Below are 14,422 nucleotides of genomic sequence, written 5' to 3'. Positions count from 1 at the left end.
GGAATAAATTCTCCTTCTTTCTGTACTGTCTCTGTCGCAAAGACTGTAATGGTTTCTTCTACTGGCATTGTCACTTCTGCTGTAGTAGATTGTGGAAGTTTTCCAGGAATAAATTCCCCTTCTTTTTGTATTGATTGTGTGGCATAAACTGTAACTGTTTCTTCCACTGGCATTGTCACTTCTGCTGTTATGGATTTTGGAAGTTTTCCTGGAATAAATTCTCCTTCTTTCTGTACTGTCTCTGTCGCAAAGACTGTAATGGTTTCTTCTACTGGCATTGTCACTTCTGCTGTAGTAGATTGTGGAAGTTTTCCAGGAATAAATTCCCCTTCTTTTTGTATTGATTGTGTGGCATAAACTGTAACTGTTTCTTCCACTGGCATTGTCACTTCTGCTGTTATGGATTTTGGAAGTTTTCCTGGAATAAATTCTCCTTCTTTCTGTACTGTCTCTGTCGCAAAGACTGTAATGGTTTCTTCAACTGGCATTGTCACTTCTGCTGTAGTAGATTGTGGAAGTTTTCCAGGAATAAATTCCCCTTCTTTTTGTATTGATTGTGTGGCATAAACTGTAACTGTTTCTTCCACTGGCATTGTCATTTCTGCTGTTATGGATTTTGGAAGTTTTCCTGGAATAAATTCTCCTTCTTTTATTTCTGTTTCTGTTTCTGATACTAATACATGATGCACTGTACCAAGAGTAAATTCAGCTGTAATTTCTTCAGGAAGTTTTCCTGGAATAAATTTTCCTTCTTTAATTTCAGTTTCTACTAAGCTAACAACCAAAGGTTCTTCGACATCAACAGTTGAACCTGCTTGAATTTCAGTTGGTCGTTTTGGTGATACAAATTCTCCTTCCTTAAGTTGTGTTTCTGCTTGAGATACTGTAAGATATTCTTCAGTAGGAATAACTAAGCCAGCAGTAATTTCTTTAGGAAGTTTAGCAGGTGAAATTTCTCCTTCTTTGACATTGACATCTGTCATTGAAACTGTAACATGCTTCTCTACTGGAATAGAAAATCCAGCAGTTATTTGTTCTGGAAGAGCACCTGGTACAAAGGTTCCTTCTTTTATAACTGATTCAGTTTGACTAATCATTATATGTTCTTGTATGCCAATAGTTGGTTCTACTGTAAATTCAGTAGGCTTTTTCCTTTCCAAAAATTCTTCTTCCTTTTGTCCTGCTACTGCTGATGATACAACTAGGTGTTCTACAGTTGGAATAGTAACTTGAGCCACAATTTGTTTTGGAAGTTTTTCAGGTGAAAATTCTCCTTCTTTTGTTTCTGACTGAACTTCTGAAATAGTAATATGTTGAGTTGTTGGAATAGTATATTTTGCTACAATTTCTGGTAATTTTTGATCTATCAAAAATTCTTCTTCTTTAAGATGGGTTACAGCTTCTGTGACAACAAGATGCTCTTCTGTAGGAACAGTAAAGTCAGCAGAAATTTCTCCAGGAAGTTTCTTTGCTTTAAATTCTCCTTCTTTTGATTCAGTTTCTACTTGAGCTACAACAATGTGTTGTTCTGTGGGAATAGTAAAGGAAGCTGTTTCTTCTGTAGGCTTTTTCTCAATGTATTCTCCTTCTTTAGCATGAATTTCAGCTTCTGAAACTATTAAGTGTTCTTCTGTTAAAATGCTATATTGAAGGTTTGTTTCTTTTGGCAGTTTTCCAGGTATAAAACTACCTTCTTTTATCACTGTCTCAGTCTGTGAAACAGTTACATGTTCTTCAGTTGGAATTGAATATTGTGCACTGACTTCTGTAGGAAGTTTATCTATTACTAATTCATTTTCTTTGAGATGGGTCTCTGTTTGAGAAACAATTATGTGATCTTTTTTAGATATTGTAAAATCTGCCTGTACTTGTACTGGAAGTTTCCCAGGAATAAAATCACCTTCTTTAATCTCAGTTTGAACCTTAGAAACAATTAAGGGTTCTTGGGTTAACATACTTGAACCAGCAGTCATTTCTTTAGGTTTTGTATCTACTTTTAATAATTCTTCTTTATGTTCAGTTTCTGTCATAGAAACTGTTAAATGCTCTTCCATTGGTATTGTTACATCTGCCTGTATTGTTCCAGGTAATTTTCCAGGTTCAAATTTACCTTCTTTTATAACTGTATCTACTTGTGATACTAATACATGATCTGAGGTTGGTAATGTTACAGTTGCACTCATTTCATGAGGTTTCTTTTCAGGTTTTAGATAGTCTTCCTTTATTTCTGTTTCAGTTTCTGAGACAATAATGTGTTCTGCCACAGATATTCCCATTCCTGCTTGTAAAGCAGTTGGAAGTTCACCAGGAATAAATACATTTTCTTTAACATCTGTTTCTACTTCAGATATAAAAATATGTTCCTCAGTAGGAATAGTGAATTCTGCACTTACATCCTGAGGTAGTTTTTTTGGTACAAAAGCACCCTCTTTCTGTGGTGTTTCAATTTGTGAAATAATCATGTGTTCTTCTAGAGGTATAGTGACATTAGCTTGAATGCCACTTGGCAAGACTTTAGTATCAAAAGCCGATTCTTTAATTTCTGTTTCTACCTGAGATACAGTGAGATGTTTTTCTGTAGGTATTTTTACTTTAGCAGATACTGTAGAAGGTATTTTTCCTGGTATTAATTCCTCCTCTTTTGTTTGAATTTGAGTTTCACTGACAGTAATATGTTCTTGAGTGGGTATTGTATACATAGCTGTTAATTCTGTTGGAAGTTTAAGAGTAGCAAGTTCTCCTTCTCGAATATGACTTTCTACTTTTAATACTTGCAAATGTTCTTCCATTGATAAGGCAATATTTGCTTGAGATGTAAGTGGTAATTTTCCTGCAACAAAATCACCTTCTTTTACTTCACTCTGAATTTGACTAACAATGATATGCTCTGTTGTACTAATGGCTAAACCAGCAGTTGTTGTAGCTGGAAGTTCTTCTGGAGAAAATTCACCAGCTCTTGTTTCAGTTTCAACTTGTGAAACTACACAATAATCTTGGGTTGGAATATCAGACGTAGCAGTTACTTCATTGGGCAATCTTCCAGCAACAAATTCTCCTTCTTTATCATGCATTTGAATAGATGATACAATTATTGGAGTTTCTGTTGAGAAATCCATCTTTGCTTTAACTTCTGCTGGAAACTTGTCTGGTTGAAGATCATCTTCTTTAAGGTTAGTTTCAATTTGAGAAACAATTGTGTGCTCTTTGCAAGGAATAGTTACTTCTGCATCAAAAGCTGTTGGAAGTTGTTTTGGAGTATATTCTCCTTCTTTTACTTCAGACTGTACTTCATAAATAATTAAAGATTCCTCAGTAGGAATAGTAAAACCAGCAGTAATTTCTTTTGGCATTGTTCCTGGAATAAATTTTTCTTCTCGCTGTTCTGTTTCCACTTGTGATATAGTAACATGTTCTTCAGTTGGTACTGAACAGGAAGCCACAATTTTTTGAGGTAATTTCTTTGGTATAAATTCATCTTCTTTAGTTTCTGTAGTTACTTCAGATATTATTACATGTTCTTCAGTGGGTACAGTAAATTGTGCAGATTCCTTTAATGGTGCTTTATCTGGGAGTAGTTCTTTTTCAGATAGAGAAGTGTCAACTTGAGACACAATCAAATGTTCTTTACCAGTAAGAGTAAGATCTGCTTTCATTTCTCGAGGTAATTTTTGTTTTTCAAACATTCCTTCTAATTCTTGACATTGAACCTGTGATATAATTATTGATTGATCAGCAATAACATTTAAGCCAGCTTTGAAAGAATCAGGAATTTCTGATGGAATAAATTCACCTTCTTTAACTTCAGTTTGGACTTCTGATACTGTGACATACTCATCTGTAAGCAGAGAACTTTCTAGATTCAATTCTCTTGGCTTTTTATCTAACATTAATTCACCTTCTGTTACTGGAGCCTCAATTTCTGATACAATAACATGCTGTTCAGTTGGAACTGTTAATTCAGCTGTAAATTCTTGTGGTTTCTCTGTTGGTACAAACTCTTGTTCTTTTAGATTTGGTTTTACTTCAGTTATTGTTAAATGCTTTTCAGTTGGAATTGTGAAGTCAGCTGTAGTACCTGATGGAATCTTTTTAGGAACAAATTTTCCTTCTTTGGTTGCTAATGCTATCTCAGATACTAAAATATGTTCTGCTACAGGAACTGTAAAATCAATTTTAACTTCTGTTGGTAATTTATCTGGTAAGAATTCTTCCTCCTTTAAACTAGTTTCTGTTATTGATGTTGTTAAATGTTCTATACATGGAATTTCTACTCCTGCTTTAGCTTCAGTTGGTTTCTTTAATATTAATAATTCTTCTCTAACTTTACTCTCAACTTCAGATACTACTAAATGTTCTTCTAAAGGTACTGTCATATCAGCCTGTAATTGTCGAGGAAGCTTTCCTGGAATGAATTCTCCTTCTTTTATATGGCTTTGTGTCTCTGATATCACAACATGGCCTTTAGAAGTTATAGAAATATTAGCAGTTAATTCAGCAGGCATTTCAGGTGTCTTGAAAGTGGATTCTTTATCAGCTAATGAAGTAACTGAGATGCAAAGAGCTTCTTGAGGTGATATTTCAGGCAATACTTTCTGTTGTTTTGGTAATTTTTCAGGTATAAGATCACTTTCTGTACTACCAACATTTATTTCAGAAACTTGGAGACTTTCTTGTTCAGGGAAAGAAATTCTTGCCTTTGTAGTTGCTAAAGGAGTAATTTCAAGATCTCCTGATCCAATAGCAGCTGTTATTTCTGAAATTTGTAATGATTTTTCTATTGGCAAAATTGTAGTTGCTGATTTTTGTTCTGGAGTAATATCAGCTTTAAGAATTCCTTCTGTTTCAGTTGTGTATAACTCTGTAACTTGAACAGTTTCTTGTGAAGACAAAGATATTTTGGCTTTATTAGTTTCTGGACCTTTTACAGAAAGATCTTCAGGCTTATCTTCAGTACTAATTTCAGAAATTATTAAGGGTTCATTTCCAGAAATTGTAATATCTGCATGATGTACATTTGGTCTCTTTTCAGTTATAAATTCTTCTTCACTTGCACCTAATGATACTTCAGATACTTGTAAGGCTTGAACAGTTGGGATTATTGGTCGAGCTTCTTGAGTTGTTGGCAATTCATGAATGAATTCACTTTCTTTAATTGCAGATTCTGTTTCACCTATTATAATTGATTCTTGAAGTACCATTTGCTTTTCAGCTGTATGTAGAATTGGAAAGGTGTCTTCCTTTAATTCATCTGATATTCCTCCAATAGTCACATCCTGTATAACCAAAGACTGAAGTTCGGAGAGGAGAACCTTGGCTTTCTTGGATGGCTTCTCTTCTGGGAATAATTCTTGCTCCTTCATTTCTGCAGCAGTTTCTGAAATAGATACTGATTGATTAACTTCTAATATAATATCAGCCTTTTGTTTAAGAATGTCTTTGATTTCAACTGATGCAGGTGCCATTTCACTTTCAACTGAGCCTACTATAAGTGCTTCTTCTGGAGATATACTAGCCTTAGCTTTATGTGATTTTGGTTTATCAATTTCCATTAATTCATCTTCAGTTTCACCTGTTGTTATTTCCTGAATAGATAAACCTTCTTTGCTAGATAAAGTAGTTTTAGCTCTGTGAGTAATAAATTTTTCTGGAATCCATACATCTTCCTTTATATCAGCTGTAATTTCTGAAACAAAAGTAGCTTCTTGAGTTAGTAAATGAATGCCAGCTTTATGATGTGGAATAGGTCTGTCAGGCATCAGTTGTTCTTCTTTGCTGGCAGCAGTGGTCTCTTCAACAATAACAGCTTTGTCTGAAAGAATTAATGGTGAAATATGCTTACCTTTAGGATGTTCAATGATATGTAAAATATCTTCTACTTCACCTGTTTCAATATTTGAAACTATTGCAGTCTCATTAAAAGGAACACTTATGACTGCTTTATGACCTGAAGGAATATCTGTTGGAATATAACTATCCTCTTTTTGACTTGTTTCAACCTCAGAAACTATTGTGGATTCTTGTGTTACCAAAGTAATATCAGCCTGTTCTGATTTAATTTCTTCAGGTCTTAAGCTGTCATAAGTATTACCTGCAACTATTTGTTCTGTAATCATAGATTCTGATTCAGATATTGAACAAATAGCTGTTTTTGTCGTAGGCAGTTTTTCTGTTACTAAAATATCTTCTTTTATAGCTGGTTGAATTTCTTTTATTATTATTGATTGCTCAGGTGATAAAATTGGTGTTACAAATCGTTTGGGTGCATGTTCAGTAATTAATTCTTCTTCATGACTTAAAGTGTCTGTTTGAGAAATTATCAATGGTTGACATGATGACAAATTCAAATCTGCATGAGCTTTGTTGATTTTTTCGTCTTTAATTGCAGATGTCTGTTGTTCAGCAACTATCTGGGACACAGTAATAGCTTCTTTTGAAGTGAGAATTGGTTTTGCTGTTTTTTCATCTTGAGATTTCTCAGGTTGAAATTCACTTTCTCTATCTATAGCACAGATTTCACTAATCTGGAATGATTCTTTAAGTGTAACTGCAGGATGAGCTTTTTTACCTGTAGGCATTATTTCAGGTAAAAGTTCTTCTTCTTTCAAAGCACTAAATATTTCTTGAGTATCATATGATATTTGTGGTATTAAATGTATATTTGCTGATTTAGTTGTTGGCTTTTCAATATCTTTAAATCCTTCTTCAAGAATTACTTCATCAACAGTAAGATGTTCACCTAATGATAATAATGGTTTTGCCAAATGCTCTTTTACTTTTTCGGGTGTAAATTTTTCTGCTTGAATTTCTGCTTGAACATCAGAAACAATTATGGATTGTTCAATGGTTAATCCTTCTTGTGCATAAGTAGGTTGTTTGAGTTCTTGTGATTCAAATGGCATTTCTGTAGAAATAGTTTCTGTTTCAGCTATTGTTAAAGGTTGATTGGTAATGAAACTAATGGTGGTTTGATCAGTTTTAGGAATAAATTGTTCAAATTCAGATGTATGACTTTCTGCTTGTGTTTCTGTAGTAAGATAAGCTTCAGATTCAGTTAATTCAACATTAGGTTTAACTGTTTTAGGTAATTTATGTAGTTTTAAGCTTTCTTCACTTTCTTCAGTTTGAGTTTCGCTAATTTCTACTGCTTCAGTTTTACATATTAATTCTGTAGCTTTCTTGGTTCCTGGAAGAATAAAAGGTGCCAACTTTTCTTCTATATCGCCTGGTTTAACTTCACATACTGAAATAGGTTTGTATTCTTGAAATTCTATGTCTGCTTTATCTGTTGTATATGATAACTGATCAATTCCCTCCTTGCTGACATCAGTCACAACAGTTTGTGTAACTATAATTGATTTTTCTGGTGAAATATCTGACTTTGCAAAATGTGAGTCAGGCTTTTCTTTATGTTTTAATAATTCACTTGAATCCATTAATTCAGTTTCTTGAATTTCTACAGCCTTCTCTGTTCCTATTAATGTTTTGGCTTTCTGTTGTTCAGGCTTAATATCCTCTTCTAAATTCTTCTCAATATCTCCTACTTCTGTTTGACTTATCTCTAATGCTTCATAAGTTGGTAATGAAATTTTCACTTTTTGTTCTGTTGCTTTTTCTGGACTTAATCTTTTCTCTATCAAAGCTGTTTCAGTTTGTGTAACAGAAAGAGCAATGATAGGTAATAATGTTGGTTGAGCAGTTTGACTTTGTGGCACAACTACATTCAATTCTTCCTCAGTTGATTGGCTTTCTGTTTCAGTAATCAATAGAGCTTCTTCTGTTGACAGTGTTATTAATCCATGTTTCTTTTCTGGAGATTTAGCTTTTTTAAATAATTCTTCACTGTCAACTGTTTCTATTTCTTCTATAGTCATTGCTTTAAATTCAGTGAAAGTAAGAGCTGCTTGTTTCTCTTCAGGAATTTCAGTTTTATGAATTTCTTCCAGAGTTGCTGTTTGGGTCTCTGTGACATTCAATGCTTGAACAGGCTGCAAAACAGTTTGATATTGTGCTACTTTGCTTTCAGGTTGAATTTCAGGGACATATTCTCCTTCTTTAATGCCAGATTCACTAGATGTTATTTCTAATGCTGTTTGTTCTGAAAATACATGAGTAGCTTTATTCTCTATTGGTAGCTCTTTCAAATGTAATTTTCCTTCTTTCAAATGTGTTTCAGCTTCAGTTACTTCTATTGCTTGTTTGGCTATGAGACTGACATCTGCCATCTTTGTTTTAGGTATATCACAAACTAAAGTCTCTTCTTTCCATTTAACTTCTGTCTCAGATATGGTTATAGCTTCTTCAGTACATACGTCAGGTTGAGCTTTCCTTGTTTCAGGAAGTGTCTTGCTTTTAAATTCTTCTTCTTTATCAATAATTTCAGTTTCAGAAATAACAATTGCTTTACTTTCTGGAAGAGTAGGCACTGCCTTACTTAATATTGTTTTCATTTCTTTCATAGATCCTTCTTTGAAATTACTTTCAGTTTCCTCAATAGTCAGAGCTTCTTTAGGATAAAATTGCATTTGAGCAATAATAGGCTTAGGAATTGAAGATTCTAACTCTGCTTCAGTACCTTGAACAGTAGTTTCACTAATAATGACAGAATCTGAAGTTTGAAAAGAAATTTCAGCATCTTCTCTTACAGGTTTAATAATTTTTAATTCTGATTCTCTAATTGCAGTTTCAAGTATCTCTACACCAACAGCTTGTGTAGAAATAAATTCAGATTCAGCTTTAGCAGAAAAGGGAACTTTTTCTTCAGGCATGATTCCTTCTTTTGAACTAGCTTCTATTTCTTCTATAATAATTGCTTGTTCAGGAATAATTGATGATTTTGCTTGACTAGAAATAGTTTTCTCTTCTTTCAATTCATCCTCAAATATTGCAGTTTCTATTTCACAAATGGTTATCGCTAATTTTGATGGATGAATAGGAGCAGCTTTTACTCCTTTTGGTAATTCATCAACTTCTAATATATTTTCTTGTTGAGACACATTTAGTTCTTCAATAGTTAATGCTTCTGTAGCCAAAATAGATGATAAAGCATTCTTTTTGTCTGGAATCATATCAGGAAGTAATTCATCTTCTTTTTGGCCTGTTTCAACTTGTATTATTTTAACAGCTTCTTTTTCAATAAAACTCAGTGTACTTTCTGATTTTTCAGGCAAAATATCTTTAACTGCACCTTCTTTATCATGTGTTTCTACCTCTATGATTTCCATTGCTTCTATTGGAGTTACTTCAAGTTTGAGATTTCTTCCTTGTGGACGAATAAATGGTTTCATTTCAGTTTCTTGCATTTCTGTATTGATTTCTGTAATAGAAATTGATTGTGCTGTTGCAACATTTATAGTAGGAATATGTTCCTTGGGTATTGCAGTTTCTAATTCTTCTGTTATGCCTAAAGTATTTATTTCATTTACTATAACAGATTTAAGATCCCCAATAACTCTTTCAGCAGATTTTTCTTCTGGGATAAATTCTGCTTTTAGTACATCTTCTTTGTCTTCTGTATATACTTCTGAAATAAGCACACTTTCAGTTGTATGAAAAGATGTGATGGCACCTTTTGTTTCATATTCCATTGGTTTTAAAATATCTTCCTTTATTTTACTATTTATTTCATAAACAGTCATTGCTTCATGTGGTATCATATGAGGTTGAGCTATTTCAGAAGTAGGTTTCTTAATAAGTAATTCAGAAGGTTGAGTTTCTGCATGAACTTCTGTTACCATCAATGTTTCATGTGATGCTACAGTTGGTTCAATCTGTTTTTTATCAGGCAAAACTTTAGAGATTAGAGTATCTTCTTTTCCTTCTGTATTAATTTCTTCTATTATAACAGATTGATGTGGATATATATAATATTGCAGCTGCTGAGATGCTGGAAGTTTATGCTTTATTTCTGAAGGAGATGATGATATTTCTGTTTCTTCAATAACAAGAGGTAATTTGGGAATCATCACTAAACTAGCCTGATGTTTATCATATTTCAATGTTTTAAGTTCTTCTTCCTTAAATGAGCTTTCCACTTCAGATACCAAGAAGGATTCATGTTCAGAAACCATAACTCTTGCTTTACCCTCATAAACCTTTTCTTTTGATATTAATTCTGTTTCTTTCGATTGCGGAATGACCTCTGATATAATTACAGCATTTTCTGGATGAAAAGAGGGTTTAGCTTGTTTGGATAAAGGTACAAATGGCATTGATTCAGTTTCATGTTGTTGTGGCTTTATGAAAGAAATGGAAAGAGGCTGCTGTGGTACAATAGAAAGAATTGCTTGCACTTTTTCTGGAAATGTTTCTGGGACAAGTTCTTCAACAATTTCACTTATTGGTAATAATGATTCAATTTCTGTTTTAGGAATATCAGTTAATAAAATTTCTTCTTTAGTAACTTCTTTTTTCTTTCTAATTTTCTTTTCTGGTGTTGTTATGATTTCTTCTTTTTCAGATATTTTCTTTTCTGTGATTGTTGTGATTTCTTCAATAACTACTTCTTCCTCTTCAGGTTTCTTCTTTGGTTTTTTCTTTTTTGGTTTAAGTTCAATTTCAGTTGTTTCTTTTTCAACCTTTTCAGGTTTCTCTGTGATGAATTCTATCTCCACCTTTTCTTCTGGCTTTTTCTTTCTAGTGATTTCAATTTCAGTGATTTCTTCTTCCACAATCTCTTCTTCTGGTTTTTTAATTATTTCTGTCACTTCAGTAACTTCAGGTTTTTTCTTTGGCTTTTTCTTTTTGGGCTTAAGTTCAATTTCAGCAGTTTCTTTTTCAATCTTTTCTGGTTTTATTGGAATTAATTCAATTTCTGTTTTTTGTTTTGGTCTTTCCTTACTTGTTACATCTATTGTAATTTCAGGCTTTTCTATTATTTCCACAATTTCTTCTTTTTCTTCAGTTTTAATTTCATCTTCTGGAAATTCTACCACATATTCTGAAATTGCTGGCTTTTCATCTTTAGGTACTTCCATTTCTGTTATTTCTATATAATCTGGCTTTTTTGGTTTACTCTCAATATTAGTAGTTTCTTTTTGTGTAAATCCAATTTCTTCAATTGTGATTACTTTATCTCGCCTGACTTTTGTCTGTACATCAATCTTTCGTTTTCCTAATATAATTTCTATATCTTCAGGTTTTTCAATTGATTCTGTTGTTATGATACGTTTGGTCTCGGGCTGTTCTTCTTTTTCAACAAAGTAACCCTCTGGTTGTTTTTTAGTAGTACTAGTTATAGTTATTTCCTTTTCAATTGTTGTGGGTTGAATTTCAACCTGAGAAATGGTTTCTTTTTTAATTTTGGTCTTCTTTATTGGCTTTCTGTGTAGTGACATTTTAGCTCGAGATACTTTTTCTGTAATAGAAAAAAATTGATGTGTTTTGTGCTATTAAGGTAACATATTGTCACTTCAGCAAGGATTTTTCATTATAAAGAATCATTTCTTATGGATGAGTTTAAATGTTTCTAGAATGTGTTTATGCAATCTGGATCTATTTGAATGGATAAATAAGTCAATGGTGCTGAATGAAAGAATTGCAAATATTTAATATGCAAGAGAAGCTTTCCATAAGTGTGTAATGTAAACTTTGAATATAATAGTATTAATATAATGTATTTGTAACTTAAAAATTAAAAATTTTAAGAAGTATATTTGAAATTATTAAAAAATATAATTTATGAAAAGTTTTATATAAATGCTAATTCAAATTATTTATCATTAATTTTATTTTATAAAACTAAAAACAGATTCTATACTGAAAGCACTTAAGTTAGTTAATTACATTAAATTTATTTTTAAAAAATAATAAAATAGATTTACACAAAGAAGTGTAATTAAAAAATAAAAAATGTGAAAATGTATGTTTTATTCCATGCAGAGAATTATATTAATATACCAGTTTAACTATAGTTCTATTAGATAATTCATTAATCAATTTAGTACAGGTTTTATAGAGTTAGACTAGACTGTTTTTCTAATTAAAAGTATACATTCAAAAATTTTCTGTCAGAGCAAAAATATAGAGTTTATAAATCCCAGAAGTATTTTAGTTTATTTAGTGATCATCAGGAGACTACATTTCTAGTTTATTAAAATCTCATATTTTACAAATAATAATATCAGTACAGTTTTTACAATTGCAAGGCAACAGGTGGCACCCAGCCACGGAATAACAAAAATCTTGAAAATTACACTATTCTAAAACCATTCCAATTTATAGATGTAAGTTTGGAATGATTTAATGGAATAGAAATATTATATTCTCTTCTGAGTATATGTAAATTTGAAATATTTGGAACTTATAGGTTTTATAATTTTATTGTGGAAAAAAGGCATTTTTGGATGTGTACTTTTAATTATTCAATAATAATTAAGAAATTAATTTTCTTAAATCTAAATTTTTCATAAAATTTATTCCTTTGATTGATTTTTGCACCATTATACATTTTCATCTTCAGAAATATAAATGTTTCTTGACAAACTACTGGAACCATCCATTAATTACATGTACAATTTTTGACCCTCCATGTGTACAATTATGTACTTTTGGTAAACTCTTTCCTGTTTAATTACACATACAATATTTCATATACCTTGATATTGAAGAAATGTTTCAAAAAATATTTCCTAATTGATAGTTTATTCACATAAGTAGTAAGCAGGCTTTAAGAACAAATTCGTGCGGCACTAATAAGAAAAGTCCACATAGATGATTCCTTGATCTTCACCTTTTCTATCATGTACAGTGATGTATATTTTTTCAATCCTCTCCCTCCCTTGAACTGTAAATATAGTTAATGAATGGTCCCAGAAGATGACAAGGAAGCTGATCTGCAGAATTTTTGTTGATCTGGACAAAATGTATCCACATCAACAAAGATCCTACTTTAAATGCCATGACATCTTTCATTTAAACTTTTTGGTGGAGTATTTCTTTGTTCCCTGACTTATGACTAGATTCTGTTTATTTCTGGTTATTGTAACTGAAAAATGGAAATAACCTTACATCTGACAGGAGGATTGATCACAATTTATTATCTAAAAACATTGTATGTAAAAAGCAATGACTATTGGTTCTGTTTGAGAACTGATACCCTTAGTGTTAGAGTGTGGAGGATCACTAGTGAATGCTTGTTAGAGTGGTGGACTACCCTACTTCTGGTGTGCTGGTCTGAAGGAGTCATTTCATATGACAATCATTTACTCCTAGTAGTGATATGAGGGACATTGACAGCATAAAAATATGTTCAGAAATCCTAAGCTCTTGTGTTTCTTTTCATGAGAGAACAGCAACACTTTTGAATGGTTTTGTTCTCCTGCTGTTCATGTGAACAACATGAGAACAAACAACCACTTTTCACCAAACTTCCTTCATGATGCGTTATTCTAATACATGTTTTGTGATGTCATAATTTTCAAATCCCTTTTGTCACCTATTATTGCAGGTCCCATTTCCACTTAAAAACAGTGAAATAATAGCCTTTAGTGAAATTTGTTCAAACAATAAATTTGTATGCATTTCAACCTACAAATTTTAGTGTATTTTACTAGTACTTTTAACATGCATAATGCATATTCAAGCATTTTTATATTATTCAAGACTATTATGTCACTGTTTTTAAGTGGAAATGGGACCTGCAATAATAGGTGACACAAGGGATTTGAAAATCATATTTGATCATATTCAAGCATTTTTATGTGCATATATAGATGAATGTAAATCTGAATAGATTATATAAATCTGGTCCTTACTTACTACATTGTCATTACATTCACACTAGTAAAGTTTCATTCAATTCAATGCTCCTTCATGGTGCATAACTTTTTTGCCAATGAATATAACTATGTGATAGCATTGGAAATGTTTATGAATGTTATTAACAGTTGGTTGCATGCTGGCTGTCACTTTATCGTGGAAATTTGTATTTAAATTTATTAACTTTAAAGCCCAGTTTAAACAAAGTGTAAGCAGCTAACATCATGTTTCACACAAATCCACATTGTTGGCAGCTTAATTATTTACTCTAAGTGTACTCAAGCAGATTAAACTTCTCTGTCCACTGTCCAAAAATAACCATAAAAGCTTGCAAACATGTGCATTAGAAAAAATGTTATATATGAGAAGCATGATAAAAATGAACAAGTTCTCAAGAAAATTCATCATTGAAATAATTTAATCTTAACTTTATTCACTCTACAATATAACTAAAATAGTTTTTAATATATTTGAAGAAAACTAATTGTTTATATCCTATTTTTAACAATTTTTCATCATCTTTAAAATAATTTTATTAATTGCTCAAAGACTCAAGCACTCCTCTCTTAATTATTTTATTTATAATAATTTAGATGTTTAAAAATCCAGATTTTCATATTTTTCATAAACATAGTGATAAATAAGTATACATCAAATATGAAATCAC

General features: G+C 31.8%; 1 protein-coding gene across 1 annotated transcript in view; it reads right to left on the bottom strand.

Annotated features, from left to right (window-relative positions):
- LOC111628011 (titin-like) overlaps window positions 1-14,422 on the bottom strand; it is a 235,651-nt gene that overhangs the window by 37,590 nt on the left and 183,639 nt on the right. Inside the window, 1 exon segment of the mRNA XM_023371728.1 lies at window positions 5-11,353. Coding sequence (XP_023227496.1) covers window positions 5-11,353 — 11,349 coding nt within the window.

Source organism: Centruroides sculpturatus, unplaced genomic scaffold, assembly GCF_000671375.1.
Source record: "Centruroides sculpturatus isolate CEXI.00-Female unplaced genomic scaffold, Cexi_2.0 scaffold545, whole genome shotgun sequence".
Taxonomy (NCBI): domain Eukaryota; kingdom Metazoa; phylum Arthropoda; class Arachnida; order Scorpiones; family Buthidae; genus Centruroides; species Centruroides sculpturatus.
This window is presented reverse-complemented; position numbering and strand designations above follow the sequence as displayed.